General features: G+C 38.5%; 1 protein-coding gene across 2 annotated transcripts; it reads right to left on the reverse strand.

Moving 5' to 3' along the window:
• Positions 1–6,995: 6,995 nt before the first annotated feature.
• LOC100562699 (helofensin-3) lies at positions 6,996–17,404 on the reverse strand. Of its 2 annotated transcripts, none has more exons than XM_003225558.3 (5): positions 17,253–17,404; positions 13,059–13,148; positions 9,388–9,514; positions 8,160–8,282; positions 6,996–7,479 (listed from the first exon to the last, which is right to left on the reverse strand). In XM_003225558.3, exons 2-5 carry the CDS (start codon positions 13,062–13,064, stop codon positions 7,418–7,420), a joined length of 318 nt encoding a protein of 105 aa, XP_003225606.2. In that variant the 5' UTR covers positions 13,065–13,148; positions 17,253–17,404; the 3' UTR covers positions 6,996–7,417. The 2 variants fall into 2 exon arrangements, with proteins under 2 accessions (XP_003225606.2, XP_008116134.2); XM_008117927.3 differs by having other exon boundaries at positions 17,249–17,389.
• Between the last annotated feature and the right edge of the window lie 213 nt (positions 17,405–17,617).

Genomic DNA, 17,617 nt, shown 5'->3' on the forward strand with positions numbered 1-17,617 from the left:
CATTCTTACCTGATTCTGCCAGGAGACATGAGATGAAAACTATCGAAAGAACACTAAATAACTTCATGGTCAGAGAGGATTCTTGTGCCACAATGTCACTAAATGAGAGAAATCAGTCAAAATCCACATCAATTTGGACTTGTCTTGTTAACCAGATTTTTTTAAAGTGGACATTTTATCAAAATTTCTAGCATGGTGCCTTTTCTTCCTTCAGTGTTAGATTGATTTTTCCATTTTCCATGCTTAAAATTGGAAGATGGAAAAAATGAACATAGTACTGATTGCTCTGGTGAACTTGCTGCTGTGGTGTGCCTTTAATTCATTTTCAGCTTATGGTTTCCAGGGTATTTGGCCCTTTCCAAACAGCTGAATAAAATCCCACATTGTCTGCTTTGAACTGGAACATATGGCAGTGTGGACTCAGATAATCCCATTCAAAGCAGATATTGTGGGATTTTCTGGCTAGATATTCTGGGTTATATGGCTGTGTGGAAGGGCCCTTTGTCTAACACACAAACCTCTACAGCAGTAGTTCTCAACCTGAGGGTCCCCAGATGTTATGGCCTTCAATTCCCAGAAATCCTAACAGCTGGTAAACTGGCTGGGACTTCTGGGAGTTGTAGGCCAAAACACCTGGGGACCCACAGGTTGAGAACCACTGCTCTACACCATCTTGGCAATGACAGAGATTTATGCAGAGGGAATGGACCAATGAGGGTTCTTTACAGGACTGTCATGGAACTTTTGTGTAGCCATTTTATGAAATAAAAACAGATAAGTACTGGCACACCTTTTGCACATTAAGTGTGTAGATGGAGAAGTTGGTACATCAGCTTTCAATCATAAAATGTGGTTAACTCAGAAATGTCTCACAGATTAATCACACATCTATCAAATCTTTGTTTATGTCATATGCATATGTTGTCGAAGGCTTTCATGGCCGGAATCACTGGGTTGCTGTTGAGTTTTCAGGGCTGTAGGACATGTTCCAGAAGCATTTTCTCTGGACATTTTGCCCACATCTATGGCAAGCATCCTCAGAAGTTGTGAGGTCTGTTGGAAACTAGGCAAGTGGGGTTTGTTTATATATCTGTGGAAAGTCAAGGTTGGGAGAAATAATTCTTTTCTATTTGAGGCAAGTTGGCCAGCTTGATTAGCATTTAAACAGACAAAGTTCTTTCTCCCACCCTGGACTTTCCACAGATATATAAACCCCACTTGCCTAGTTTTCAACACATCTCACCACTTGTGATGATGCCTGCCATAGATGTGGGCAAAACGTCAGGAGGAAATGCTTCTGGAACATGGTCATATCCCAGAAAACTCACAGCAGCCCATATGCAGGATTACTTTACAAAATTCCCATCATAGAAAAAAATGAACAAACCTACATTGCAGTACAATTTCAAGCTCCAGAATTTGGTTGCTTTCTGTTGAATAAATGTGAAAATGCCAGAGAGACAATGTGGCATAGTGCTGGACTTGGATTTACGATTACAACTATATATCTATTTCTCCGAGAGTAGGTTTCATCAAACTATTCAAGACTTGAACTTACGAATTTTGAAGCAAATGTAGGCTTTTTCATTTTTATATCTACAGATAACCTGACCAGGCAAAACATGCATGTACAAATAAACCACTGCAAGGTACAACTTTGAAATCAGCACATGTGTAATCAAAAACATTTTGTATGCCATGCTATCCATTTGTCATAGGATGGAGAGATAGCACCCTCCTCCCTTCCCCCAAAAAATATCAATATCATGGAAAATTACCTCTCCTTGGGTTTTTTTTAAAGAGTTAATTTCACTACACACAAAAATATGTGACTTTTGATTGATATAGATGGGGAAATAGTCTTGATATAAATATATACAAAGCATGGCCTTGTTTAATTTTATCTATTTGCTTATTACAAATTTTTATGTTTGGATCAACAAAGATAAGAATGCATTTGGAAACTATGTGCATGTCCAGTACGAGTTATCATAAACTGAAGCATCACAAAGTGGAAAAGTTGAAGGTTCAGGGTTCCCTCCCAGAAGCATTTGATTATGGATAATAGCTATAAGTATGGATGCATTTACATCAGTGAATTAATGCAGTTTGATATCCACTTTGACTGTCCTGGTTCAATGCTATGGAATCCCAGGACATGTAATTTTGCAAGGTCTTTTGCCTTCTCTCCCAAAGAGTGGTAGTGCCTCACCAAACTACAAGTCCCAGGATTTCATAGCATTGATCCAGGTCAGTTAAAGTGGTGGTGAATGACATTGAATCTACATTATAGTAGATGCACCCTAATTTTCCTCTTGAAAGAAGCAACAAGCAATTTTTTCAATTAGCAGAACTATTTGCAAGAGAAGTGTTTGGGAATTATTCTAATTACAGCAAACATTATCTTACCGTTTCATGTGTTGAAGATGCTAAGTACAATCAAGTGAAAATTAGAAAGCAGTAACGCAGATGGTCAAGAGTAAAAAAGTTTTCTGTTTACTTACCAATAGATTAAATCCAATTTGATTGGCCCTCTTAATTTCTACCTCCACTTCCCTATATATATTGTTCAGTGTTTCATCATAAAGTGCAAGAGTTTCAAGTTTCCAGAGATCTTTTGTAACCATGTCACAAAATGCCCAATGTATTATATAAATGGGGACAAATTGAACTGTTCCAGTTCATTCATTTGAGTAAATTGGCATATAATATTCTATTCCTGTTTATACCATGCGTAGAATTGTCAGTAGAACCTCTAGATATCTTTCCAACGACAACAAATTATAAAATCTAGCGATTGCTGTTGCCCACTTTTGGTCTAAAACTATTTAGCTGTTTGTGATTCCTTTAAGTTATCGCTTTCAAACTTAATTATTATTATTTTTTTAATAGTCGTTTTTATTGAATTTAAAATTTTTCATACAATAATTGCTTTTGTCACATAGCAGATATTTAATTTATCATACAATACTTGCATCATTCTTTTATATCTACTGTTGATTAATATCTACTACATCATTAACCTTTGTCTATCTATATTTCTTCACCACTGTGTATTCCCCCCTCTCTCCCCGAGCGATTTCTTATGTATTGTCTAACCAAAATCTCATTTCTTCCTGAGGCGGTAGCCCTCCATCCCTTTTTTGGAGTCCTTTCTCAATAAATTTCCCCCATACATCCTCAAAATCATTTTTTTTCCATATCCCTCTTTTAACTTTTAATTTACATGTTAGCTTATCATTTATTGCCAATTTCCATACTTCCTTGTACCATTCTTCAATCTGTACATCTATTACTTTTCTCCAATTCCTTGCTATAAGCAGTCTTGCTACTGTCAATAAATTTGTTATTGCTTTTTTTCTTTTTTATCTATCTTATTATTATTATATATTGATAATAATGCAATACCAGGGTTTCTTTCCAATTTGATGTTCATTATATCCTCTATCTCTTTAAATATTTTGTACCAAAATTTCCTAACATATTTACAATGCCACCACATATGTATATATGTTCCCACTTCCTGACAGCCTCTCCAGCAATTTTTTGGATGGTTTTTATTAATATTTGACATTTTTAATGGCATTAAATACCATTTCCAAATTATCTTATAATAATTTTCTTTAACTCTTATTGATAAATTTTTCAAGTGCCTTTGTTTCCACAATTGCGACCATTCCATTTCATTTATTTTCATCTCTAACTCCTCCTCCCATAATTCCTTAAGAGTAATATTTTTTCTCTCTCCTACTTTTATTCCACCCAATATTCTATAGATTCTACCAGTTACACCTTTCATTTTTTTATAATCATCTATATCCCTTCCATTTTGTATTATTTGTTCAAATTGGTTAGGTTCCTTCCCCTCTTTATTATTTTTTACCCAATTATTATACCATTGCTCTAGCTGAACACCATGGAACCATGTCAATTTTATTTCCCCAAATTCTTCCTTTATCTTTTCCTTCTTCATTCCCCTCTTAATCCAGTCCCCTATTTTGTCTAGGTTTTTTTCCCTTAATACTTTATCCAATATATTTTTTAAATTCAAACTTAATTATTATGCAATGCTTTTGACACAAAATAAATAAATCTGGATGTCAAGGATTATCATCTCATAGATAGAGTTGCAGTCACATAGTTATGAAAATGTGATTATATTAAATCCAAATAAATATCTCTATATTGCCACCACATTGTTTTTGATGAAGGTAGAACATCTCAACAGATTTAAAAAACAAGAGATTCTACCTGAACATTAGAAATAACCTCTTTATTGTACAGATTGTTTCACATTGGAATAGACTGCTTCAAAGAGTGGTGGACTCTCTTTTGAAGTCTTTAAACAAAGATTGGATGCTTCAGGAGTGATACTTTTGTAATGGTAGAGGTTGTTAATTCCAACTCGAAGTTTTTGTGGCTCTGTGTCCATATCAAATAGGTCCAGATTAAGATTACTCTTTGATACTTATACCAATGAAAGCAACAAAATCATTGTGACAGCGGGTTTATCAAATAATGTTGCAGAATGTTTTATTGACCATGAATGAGCTCACCATATATTAAGGTTGATTTGAGAGCACATACCAACATGAATCCTGCTTGGACATCTGGCAACTCTCGCTCCATGTATTGCTGGAGTCTGTCTTGCAGGATCTTGAGCATTACCTTACTGGCATGGGAAATAAGTGCCACTGTACGAAAGTTTGAGCATTCTTTAGCATTTCCCTTTTATGGTATGGGGATATAAATTGATTTTTCTAATCTGATGGCTATTCTTGTGTTTTCCATATTTGCTGGCATATGGCATGCATCACCTTAACAGCATCATCTTCCAAGATTTTAAACAACTCAGCTAGGATCCCATTGTCTGCTGCTGCCTTGTTATTAGCAATGCTTCTTAAGGCCCATTCAACCTCACTCCTCAGGATGTCACTCACCACACCATCAAAGCTATCCTCTATATTATTATCCTTCCCATAAAGATCTTCTGTATATTCTCACCACCTATTCTTGATCTCTTCAGCTTCTGTTAGGTCCTTGCTATCTTTGTTTTTGATCATGCCCATTTTTGCCTGAAATTTACCTGCAATGTTTCTGATTTTCTGGAAGAGGCCTCTTGTCTTCCTATTCTTTTTTCTTCTTCCATTTCCATGCATTGCTTGTTTAATAGTTCCTTGTCTCTTCTGGCTAGCCTCTGGAATTGTGCATTTAATTGGGCATATCTCCCCCATCACTGTTTCCTTTTACCTTCCTTTTTCTTGGGTTACTTCCAGTGTCTCAGCAGACAACCATCTTGCCTTCTTGGTTTTCTTTTTCTTTGGGACGTACTTTCTTGCTGCCTCCTGAACAATGTTGTGAACTTCTGTCCATAGATCTTCTGGGACTCTATTTATCAAGTCTAGTCCCTGAAATCTATTCTTCACTTCCACTGCATATTCACTAGGAATATTTGTGAAATCATATATAATTGGTCTGTGTATTTTCCCCATTCTCTTTAGTCTGATTCTAAATTTTTAATAAGAAGTTCATGATCTGAACTACAGTCAGTTCCAGGTCTTGTTTTCACCAACTGGATGGATGTCCACCACCTTTGGCTGCAAAGGATGTAATAAATCTGATTTCGGTGTTGACCAGCTAGTGAAGTCCACGTGTAAAGCTGTTGTTGGAAGAGAGTGTTTGTTATGCACAGTGAGTTTTCCTGGCAAAATTCTATCAGCCTACGTCCTGCTTCATTTTGTTGTCCCAAACCATACTTGCCTGTGATCCCGGTTGTCATTTGACTTCCCACCTTAGCATTCCAATCTCCTGTAATGAGAATAATGTCTCTTTTTGGTGTGTTATCCACTAAGTGCTGCAGATCCTCATAGAACTGATCTACTTCTGCTTCTTCAGCAGCTGTGGTTGGGGCATATATTTGGATCACTGTGATGTTAAATGGCTTGCCTTGAACTCGAATTGAGATCATTCTATCATTTTTTCGGGTTGTATCCAATCACTGCTTTAGCAACTTTATTAATTATGAAGGCTACTCCATTTCTTCGGTGTTCCTCTTGTCTGCAGTAGTAGATCTGATGATCATCTGTTGTGAAGTGGCCCATTCCAGTCCATTTCAGTTCACTGACTCCCAGAAAGTCTCACTTTAATCTTGACATCTCACCAATAACCATGTCCAGTTTGCCCTGGCTCATAGATCTCACAATCCAGGTTCCTGTAGTATGTTGATCTTTAGAACATCAGATTTGCTATTCACCTCCAGCACCATTGGCCGTTAGCCTTCCTTTCGGCTTTGAGCTAACTGCGTCATCACATCTGGGGCTAGTTGAACTAGTCCTCTGTTCCTCCCCAATAGCATTTGGACCATCTTCCGACCTGGGAGTCCTATCTTCTGATGGTATACCAACATTTCTCTGGTTGTACTGATCCATGTAGTTTTCATGGCAAGAATACTGGGGTGGGTTGCCATTATCTTCCCCAGGGATCATGCTTGGTCTGACCTCTCTGCCATGATCTTCCTGTCTTGGGTGGCCCTGCATGGTATAGCTCATGGCATCATCGAGGTGTGCAAGCCCCAGCACCACAATAAGGTAACAATCCTTTGATTTCTTAGAATGATCATATTTGTTAACTACATTTTTCTTAAATGTACTGTTTCCATTTATTTCTTGATGTTTGCATGAATTAGAGGCAGAATCAAGCAGACAAGATTTTATTATCAGCTAGAGAGGAATTATTCTCAAAGTTCTTGTAAAAGTTTTTATTTCTCCAGGAGCAATAAAAGTGGTTAGCAAGGAAATTCCAAAAGAGAGAAAGAAAAGTGGACACAGATGTCCCTTCTGATATTATGAGTGTGTTGACTGGTGATGTTCGTCATGCTTTCGTTACACTGGAATCCTAATTTATAATTGAAATTATGCCTAATTTCAATAGCATAGTTTGGTTGACGTTTACAGTTTATGGGTACAATGTAAAGAAACACACAAACCAGTCAGAACTCTTTGAACAATGAAAGCTGAAGAGATTTTAATCTTATTTTATTGATGTTTTGTTCATTGTTTTAAAATTCCTCTTTTATGAGTCACATCAAGTAGAGAATGGTGAATATCAGGAGGACAGTAGATCCATTGTAAGTTTTAGTCAAAACTGCCTAATTGTCTGAAATGCTTCTGAGATTCTTTATTTCCCTTTTAGTTGTCACATTCACATTATGTTAGTTTTGATGATGGTGGTTATGACAATGATAGAAACAGAAAGAACATATTTATCTGTATGATAGCAAAGATGTCAATGAGCAGAACCATCATACCTACCAAAAACTTTGATATTCCCAGTCATCTATTTTATTTTTCCAGATTTTATCTCTCATCCCAAATATATTCAAATTTTCCCTTTTTTTTGCTATCTGTAGTCACATAAATTATTTAGTGATGGATTTCTGAGGTCCCAGATGTTTGATAGTCAGAATCTCAATGCCTTCCACTGAAAAAGAAAACACAAGAAATAGGACATGAAAAACCAGATGAAGAAATTTTCATTTTAACCTGGAAAACAAAAAATACTATATTCACTTCAATATGGGAGACATTAAATATATTCTGCCTCCATTCCCCCCATAAGTGTCCTGAGGCATTCCAAACAATTTTTCTGTACGCAAAAGTGCAAAAAGAACCCACTCTTATATTTTCTGTGTAGAAAAATACAGAAAACTGCAGGAAAACTCAATATTTAGAGACATTTAAATACAGGGGCATGCTATGCAAAGTTTTGCTGCTCAGTTATTTTTCCCAACTCTGTTCCTAACTATTGGAGACCCAATTTTTGGACTGTGAAATGGATACTATAAAATATTACTTCCATCCATAATGTAAAATCTCATTAATCTTACGTTGACTGATTAATTGACTTAAAACCCCACAAAAACCTGTGCAAGCAATCATTCTGCATCCTCACAAAATTTAGTAAGCATAAAGGATCCAGTTCAGAATTAAGGGAAATCCGTGCACAAATGTAGCATAGGACTCTCTTATAAGACAGACTTGCAAAAAGCATTGGTTCTATCCCTTGTCAAAATTATGGATGCAAGCACATATCTTAAATCAGTTTCCACATTGTGGCTTAACAGTTTTATCATTGTGGTCCTTGTTTCTCTGTGTACATACTTGTTATGCTGTGGTGGTCTGCAGCATACCCGTTTCCTGGAACACCTCCCAAGGAAGGAATGATCTCTCCTACATTCTTCAACGCATGTACCTTTCCTGGCTGTACAACGTGGCACAGGATCTCTGCAATTAGAGAAAATATGGAAAGTAGAGCACAACATAATGGGCCATGTATGTCCCTACTACAAAATGATTGCAAATCTGCACTATGATCAACAGAAGAGATTTTCTTGATGGCAACTATCAGCCTTTGAAAATATCCTGCCAAGTGGAAATAGACCCTTCCTCACTCTATTGATTTTCCATTGGAGGCAACATTGTTTTTATTCAAGCAGGTTGCCTAGGAAGTGTCCAAATATGGGGCACATGCTATATTTCTTTGACATTCTTTCCTCTTTTGTTGGTGTGGTCTCAATGATGTCTTCATTTAATAGAAGAGTTTTTTGCAGACTGTGTTTTGATATGGTTGCTTTGTATTTGCTTTCTTTTCTTCTTTTTTGTCATCTTGTGAGCTGTTTTGAATCCCACACTGCATCTACACTGTAAAATTAATGCCATTTGACACCACTTTAATGGCCTTGGCTCAGTGCTATGTGTTGCGGAATGAAAATCACGTTTAGTTCATGTTTGACCAGTCTACACACTGTCTTGTCAGAAACAAAAAGTTTACTCTTCAAAATGCAGACAACATATAGACATTCACATGAGCAGTTGCATTGACTCACACAATGTCCTTTTAAGCGAGATTCAAATAGTCCTTAGATGTCCATGTAAAATGTCTTCCTCCAGCAACCCAGGAGCAAAACCTCCCTTGGCAAGCTCCTTTCCAAACTGAGCTCCAGCAGAAACTGTAACTGTAGCCAAAACTCCCAGGCTCCCTGGGTGTGGCCCAACCAATCAGCTTGGTGCTTTGCATTTTGAAGAGTAAACTTCTTGTTATTTACTGTTCATCTGTGTGGCATATCCTTTATCTGGCAAGACAGTGTGTGGACTGGTCAAACGTGAACTATGCGTGGTTTTCATTCTGCCATGGCGTATGGGCTGCTGCAACAATATGGAGTCCTGGTAGTTTGGTGAAGCACTGGCACTCTTTGGTAAAGAAGGCTAAAGATCCTGTAAAATTAAGATTCCCGTGATCATATAGTATTGACCCATGGCTATTAATGTGGTGTCAAACTACATTTATTCAATAGTGCAGATGCCCCCAGGTGAAGAAATGAATATTTACCTTTTGCAACAATTGACATTCGGCGCACACAGTCCATGGAAAACCATATCTGTGACACATGGCTCTCTCGTGCATCTTGCTCCCCATTCGATACAGTCTGCTTCTGATATAAATTTTTCTTGAGAAACTGAGTAAGAAAAAGAAGTAATCTATATCAGATAGCTGGTCTACAGCGCGACTTCACTCCCTATCAATCCTCATTTGTATTTGACTGTAAAGGCATTGAGTGTTTGCCTATGTAAATACTGTTATCCACTCTGAGTCTCCTATGGGAGAAAGGCAGAATATGAATGAAGGCAGAATATGAATAAAGTGTATTATTATTATTATTATTATTATTATTATTATTATTATTATTATTATTGCATTATTTATTGACATTTAAGTAACCTGTTATGATTAACACAATACTTTGTGAGGTCTGTTGCTAACCAGAATATTTAGCGAAAGTTTTAGATCATGAGTTGCAAGGCCTTTTTTGAGATAGGGCAATCTATAAATAAAGTTTTATTATTTTATTATTATGGTTCTCAGAGTCAAAAACACCCTCAAATGCTGCCAAATATGCCCTACAGGAAGTGTTTCCCAAATCTCCTCTCCTAACTAGAACACATCAAAACCTAATTGTAAAATAATAACATCTAATCTCCTTTTGTATGGAATGTCGACTCCAAAACCTTTCATTCCTGGAAAATAAATACATCTCTCCTACGCATTTCACATGTAGGGGGACAGTTAGAATTCCAGCCAAACCTTCTTTTCACCAAGGGCCCATCCAGACAGGCCCAAAATGCAGGACCTGCCCCAGGTTTACCCGAGGCATCCAAATGAGCATGCAAGCAAGCCCCTCATGTACATTTGGGGGGAAATGGGGGCCTGGGGCTGGCTCCATTTCTTCCTGGGTCAAACCCAAGGGTTAGCTCTGCATATGAAGTGGGTACGAGGACAAAATCCTGGGAGGAAATGGAATATAATAGCTCAGTTCCTCTGGGGATTTAGTCATGTCTGGAAGGTTTTGTGTCATAGTTGAAGCCGAGTGTCATGGAAGCTTCATATATGTTTTCCCTTTTTCTCTGATATGCAATTTGATTGGTAAACAGTAGACTCCTGCAGAGGTGAAAGGATCCCTCTTGTGCTTTGCTGAATGTAGCATCTGTTAGATTTTCTTCATGGGTCTCTAGATAGTTTATAGGTTGTGTTTCTTCATCAGCTTCCCTATGAGATCAGTGGTCCCCTTGATGTATGGTAAGAACATGTTTCCTGTGGGTGGATCTTTACTCTCATGGGTTGTTCTTGGTCTTGCGGCTCTTCTGATGTCTGTGGTGGAGTCTCCATTGGCATGTAGAGCCCAGTTTAAATGGTTCAGTTCACCTTGGAGGAGGTGAGGTTCGCAGGTTCTTTTTGAACAGCCTGCTAGGGCTTTTATTGTGCTTATTTTTTGACTTGGATGCTGGTTGAAGTTTTTACATGGTATCTATCCATGTGTTTAGGGAATACAATATGTCTAAAATGCTGTAAGCCTACACATAGAATTCCAGTATGTGAGACAGTCAGTCTACAAATGAGCTTTCAATCTGCTGGGACTTCTTGAATGTATATGTTTGTATATGCACACATGAGGCTACTGTTAGTGTTTTTGTTGTTATAGAGTGAAATGTTCAATCTATTGTTTGCTGTTGGATTGTGTGTTTCATTCCGGCAAGCATTCCAGCAGCCAAGAGGTTAATTCTGGCCAGCCCTGATTGATTGCTGCAAAGGCAAATGGCAAGGACTTCCGTTTGAGCTACGTGACAGGAAGATGCATCACGACTGTGGAATGCAGGAGGTGCTTTGTGCACACAGAGAACAGACTTTTGAAGGAGACGGACTTTCTACATGTTTGTCCGTGTGAATGTAACATGTGTCCGGATAGCTTTGGACAGTAAGCTTTGTAACTACTGTAAATAAAGCTTTAGAGCCGCTGAGTTTCAGCAGTTATAAATCACTGAAGCTGTGATGACTCATGGGCCATGTAGTCCCGTTCCCGGCACTGTTGAGACAGATGAAGAGGAAAACTTAGGTTTCCCACCGTTTCAGCCAGAATTGGAGCTTTTTCAGCCAGAATTGGAGCCCTTGCACCTGCAGGAGATTTGCCTTCCAGAAGTCTGCCAAACAAGCCTTGAGCCGAAATCTCCCCCATTTTCTCGCCGTGATTATTATAAACAACAGAAAGGCGCTCAGGAGGCGTCTCGCAGGAGCGCTAGGATCGCTGCCAGGCATTCAGCTGATTAAGCCTGCTTCCCATGGGAAACTTTAGGGAGTCATGCATCTGGACACAGAGAATGGCTTTCGGTTCTGGTTCCCCAGAGAATTGTTCTTTGGCGGGAAAACGAGACCCTATTTAGGTGTTTTGCCCACGTAGAAATCTTGCGGAGTCAATTCGTCAGCTTCGGGAGTAGGTTGTGTGTGGACTACGCTACTCCCGCGTCCAAGCCCTTGTTCCCGTTTCCAGCCTTGCCTTGCTTCCCAGGACCTTGTCTTGCTCCACGGACCTTGCCTTGTCTTCCGGACCTCGCCACGAATTTACCACGGATCCTGTTCTTGCTCCTCGTTTCTTGTTGCCTTGAATTAAGCCTAGTGTTCCAAGAATCAAGTTTACTTCCTAGCCTTGCTTAAGTTTCATGGACTAAAGGACCTTGTCATCTCCCCTCACTTTGCTTGGCAAAGTGAGTGTTTCGGTTACTGGATTACAACTTTGGACCTTAATATTTCATATTGGACATTGTTTCTTTGGACTAATTTTGACCCTTCCTGAAAGGTCTACTTCTGGACTATTTTCTACACTTGTTTTTATTAACTTTATATACTCCTACAATAAAGATATTAGATAGATTCTGGCCTCTGTGTATGGTTATTGGTGCTCTGCAGCCTGGGTCTTGATAGAAGCTGTCGTTCTTTGTCGGTGCAGTTTTGCCATTTGCAAAGTGATCTGACGGGGTGAGCTGAGGACAGACTCATCCATCAAGTCGAGTCGCCGATTAACCATGACAGCTACTTTTTACTATCTGTCCATCCTAGGCTGCAAAACTCTACATTGGTTGATGAAGGTTTTCCAAGCTGTCATGTGTGTCCCAGGCTGACTCACAGTAATTGGGCATTTTATGGGGTTGCAACTTGAGTATTGGACAACATCTCAAGAGATCAGGGTTGAAATAGCCACTTGGGCATGGGAACTCATGGGTGACATTGGGCAAGTCACACTCCCAGCCTCAGAGGAACACAGCAGCAAACCTCTTCTGAGCAAATATTGCCCAGAAAAACCCATCGATATGTTCACCTTATCTAGAATTGAATATGTAGCTATTTTATTTAAAAAAAAAACTGTTATCCACAGCCCTCCACATTTTAAACCTCTTTTTGAGTATTTGATTATTTACAAATTTGATTAAATGTACTCTCTAGAAATGACTAGGTCCTCCAGTGTGACTCTAAAGTCAATGTCTGCCAGAGGTTGGCCACTGAGTCATGCTGGAGGTTTTAACAATTCCTTGAAGAGATGTTCTTTCCAGTTAAAAAAGTGGATTTTTTATTCATGGTATACCTTGAAGGTCATGTACCCCAAAACCCCAGTGAATATGAAGGACAGAATGCATTATCTAAATTATTTTAACATCCCCAGATGTGGTTCTTACCTGCATCAACCAACAGCCCTAGGAAGAGGAGTGCAGATAAAACATCAAATAATTTCATGGCAAAAAATGAATTCTGGCTTCACAATGTCACTAAGTGGGAGACATAATACAGAGGTGAAATTAGACACAAACCATTCATCTATCAAGATCCAAATCTGTTTGGATTCATCTTGTTCGGCTATATTTTGCCACAATTGCAAACATGAGGCCTTTGCGCCTTATACACATGCTTGCGTATAATGCTGAAATGGCACTGAAAGAAAGCAAAGGCAGAGGGAATATATGAAATTGCTCTTTCTAGGGAAGGAAAAAGTAGACTTCCCAGAATGTATGGAAATTGTTGTTGCCTTTTTGTGGAATATTTTACCCTATTTGGTAGTATAATATTGACATTGAATCGTAGTATTCTAGTGCGATCGGTGAAAAATGTTATTATTCGCTGGGTTGGTGTGAGTTTTCCAGGCTATATGGCCATGTTCCAGAAGCATTATCTCCTGACGTTTCACCCACATCTATGGCAGGCATCCTCAGAGGTTGTGAGATCTGTTGGAAACTGGGCAAGTGCGGTTTATATATCTGTGGGATGCCTCAAAGAGACAAGAGTTCTTTCTTCCCACCCTGGACATTATTCCACAGATATATAAACCTCCCTTGCCTCGTTTCCAACAGACCTCACAACCTCTGAGGATGCCTGCCATAGATGTGGGCGAAAAGTCAGGAAAGAATGCTTCTGGAAAGTGGCCACACAGCCCGGAAAACTCACAACAACCCAGTGAATCTGGCCATGAAAATCTTCGACAAGACATTATTATTTGTTGTCACATCACTTTCAACTTTTGGCAACCTTATGAATGAGGCCCCTTCCATGCAGCTGAATAAAATCCTACATTTTCTACTTTGAACTGGAATATGTGGCAGTGTGGACTCATATAACTCTTGATGTTCTGGGTTATATGACTGTGCTGAAGGGCCCTGAGAGACCTTCAAAATATCCTGTTTATAACAGCCTTGTTCCGATTTTGCAAACGCGGGATGTGGATGCTTTGTTTGACCTTATCCAGATGTAATAAGATCTACTTTTCCTATTATCTTCAGCTTTAGTGACCATGAGTGTCTTCTCAACTGAGTCATTTCCTGTTATATCCTTAGCTTAGTTACTTTGGTTTCTAGAAAGAGCTCAGTCTTGATTTGTTCTCAAGCCCACTTATTTCTCATTGTGACAATCCTTGATTCCTTTTATGACAATTTCCCAGCCTACATAAGCATCAGACAGAATAAAATTGTAATAAATAGCCATCTGTAGAAATCAACAAATATGATTCTGAGATGGGCACTTCAGAATCTTGTCTCAGTTTAATTCTATTTTTAGTGTTTATAGTCTTTAGGTTTTAAATTATATGGTGTATTGTTTTTAGCACTCGTTGCTACTTTGAGCCTATTTAAGAGAGAAAAAGCAACACATAATAATAATAATAATAATAATAATAGACTTCCGAATTCAGACTGACAAGAGTTTTGGAGCACAATACTCCTGACTTCACGATCGTGTTAAAAAACTAAGTTTAGATTGTCAATGTTGCAATCCCAGGTGACAGCAGAATCGATGAGAAGCAACCGGACAAGCTTACGTGATACAAGGATTTAAAGATTGAACTGCAAAGACTCTGGCACATGCCAGTAAATGTGATTCTGATGGTGATTGGCACACTGGGTGCAGTGCCTAAAGCATTTAAAAAACAATCAGTGCTGACAAAATTACCACCTGTCAGCTGCAAAAGGCCACCCTACTCAGATCTGCATGCATTATTTGTCGATACGTCACATAGTGCTAGACACTTGGGAAGTGTCTGACGTATGATCCGACACAAAAGCCAGCATAATGATCTTGTTTGCTGTGTACTTATCTTGTTGTGTATCTTATTATTATTATTATTATTATTATTATTATTATTATTATTATTATTTGTCAACTGCAAAAGGCCATCCTACTGGGATCTGCGCGCATCATCCAAAAATACATCACACAGTCCTAGACACTTGGGAAGTGTTCGACTTGTGATTTTGTAATATGAAATCCAGCATATCTATCTTGTTTGCTGTGTCATACAATAAAATAATAAATAAATAAATAAATAAATAAATAAATAAATAACAATGTTTTCCATTATTATTATTATGGGCTGGTCCATGAAGTCACAAAGAGTTGGAAGCAATGGAACAAATAACAACACATGTTTTCCTTTGCCTTTCCAAGTTTTACACACAAAACAAATGCCCAAGGCTTTCTTCAGGTACTGATTAGAATCAAATTTTAGAAACACCTGGAATAGAAACTTTCAAAAGATTTTCTGGACAGGTGAAAACCATTTGAGGTTATACACAGGCTGAAATGCTTTAAAAAATTTAAAATATCTTCTAAGCACCTTGAAATATGCAAATTGCACTGGGCATTCTCCAGTTTCAGTTCTTTTGTCTCTCAAAGTCTTGGAGCCCCGCCAGAAAAGAAAAGAAAAGGTTTCAGAAATCCCAGGTTTTGTAACTGTACAAACCAAAGTTATTTTGGAGAGCCACATAAAGCGTTCTTCATGCTGAGAACTCTTGGATTACCAAGGACTCTTTACTCCTACTTCCGAGGTCAGTTTCAAATTAACCCAGTATTTTCCAAAATGAATTGAAGCTCTACTTGACTTTTTGCATGTATTATTCCAGAACTAACTTGGGGCCCTTCCAGACAGGCCCTGTATGCCAGGATATGATCCCAGGTTGCCTGTTTATCCCAGACTATCTGGCAGTGAGGACTCATATAATCCTGTTTAAAGCAGAAAACCTGGGATCAGATCCTGGATTATAGGGCCATTTCATACAGCCATATAACCCAAAATATCAAGGCAGATAATCCACAATATCTGCTTTGAACTGGCTTATCTGGGAGCTGTGGTGGTGCAATGGGTTAAACACTTGTGCCAGCTGAACTGCTGACCTGAAGGTTGGGTTGCTGACTTGAAGGTTGCCAGTTTGAATCCGCAATATAGGGTGAGCTCCCGTCTGTCAGCTCTAGCTTGCGGGGAAATGAGAGAAGCTTCCTAGTTAACACATCCAAGTATCCCCTGGGCAACGTCTCTATAGACGGCCAATTCTCTCATACCAGAAGCAACTTGCAGTATGTTCCCAAGTCGCTTCTGACACAATTTTTATTTTTTAAGACTGGGTTATCTGAGTCCACCCTGACATATAATGCAGTTCAAAGTTGATTTTTGTACAGTTGTGTGGAGGGTCTTAAGATGCAAATTAAACACTGTGTAGCTGAACAATGAAAAAGACAGAATGAAATGAGGAACAAATCTAAAAATAATTTTTAAAATATATGCAGGCAGTCCCAAATTACAAACATCCGACTTACAAATGTCTCATAATTAATAACGGGGCTGAGATAACAGGAAGTGGGAGAAGTTTTCTGCTAGGAAGGGAAATCCACTCCTGGAAGAGTTATCATGGGAGAAAGTTGTCTCAACTGAAGCTCTATTATCAATTTTTGTTTCCACAGCAAGTCGATTTTTTCAAATTCCAGTTCTCACAGGCCCCTTCCACACAGCTGTATAAAATCCACATTGAATTGGATTATATGGCAATGTGAACTCAGAAAACCCAGTTCAAAGCAGATGTTGTGGATTATCTGCCTTGATATTCTGGGTTATATAGCTATGTGGGGACTGCCTGTAATTTGTAACTTGCCTGTAACATGCCTGTAATTTGGAAACTACCTGTAATTGCAATTGCCTCTTCTCCTTTGTGGTTTTAACTTTTGTGGATTTGATTATACACCAAGGGATCTTACACAGCCATATAACCCAGAATATCAAGGCAGATAATCCACAATATCTGCTTTGAACTGGATTATCTGAGTCCACACTGTTATATAATCCAGTCAATGTGGATTTTATACAGCTGTGTGGAAAGGGCCCAACACAACTCTCTGGTCAGCTTTCTCCCTAGAGATCCATAGAGTGAATTAATATGATCTTGGCCAAGAATGTGCAACATAGATTATAACACAGCAGTACAAACGATCAAATTAAAACAACAATTGGAAAACAGTTACAGAAATACAACAAGTACAAGACCTCCCATTCTAGACCCCTTCCTTAATAGCCCAGTTGCCCAAGGTTTACTTAAATAAAAAGTGTCCTTGCCTACCAGCTGAATGTCAATGATGCGGGAGCCAGAGGAGAAGGCAATCAGATCTTTTGTTTTTATGGATATGGCAAGAAACACAGGGATGCACTGAGGACAATCATAAAAGAGAAGGGAAAGTTTAGGTCCCGCCTAGCTATTAAGCAACATTACTGTTGGCACTCAGGTGTGTTGAATTGCACCTTTAATGACCTCTGCTAGCACATATTTTAATTACGTCACCACTTTAAGAACATATTAACCCTAAGTAGTGTCCCTGGAAAGATATGCTCCTCTACCATTTCCAGTACTTAAGTAAAAAGTGTGAAATAAATGTTTTAAAAAATGAAGCCTTTGTCATTTCAGTCTTTAGATTTCACTTGGTGTGT

Source organism: Anolis carolinensis, chromosome 1, assembly GCF_035594765.1.
Source record: "Anolis carolinensis isolate JA03-04 chromosome 1, rAnoCar3.1.pri, whole genome shotgun sequence".
NCBI lineage: Eukaryota > Metazoa > Chordata > Lepidosauria > Squamata > Dactyloidae > Anolis > Anolis carolinensis.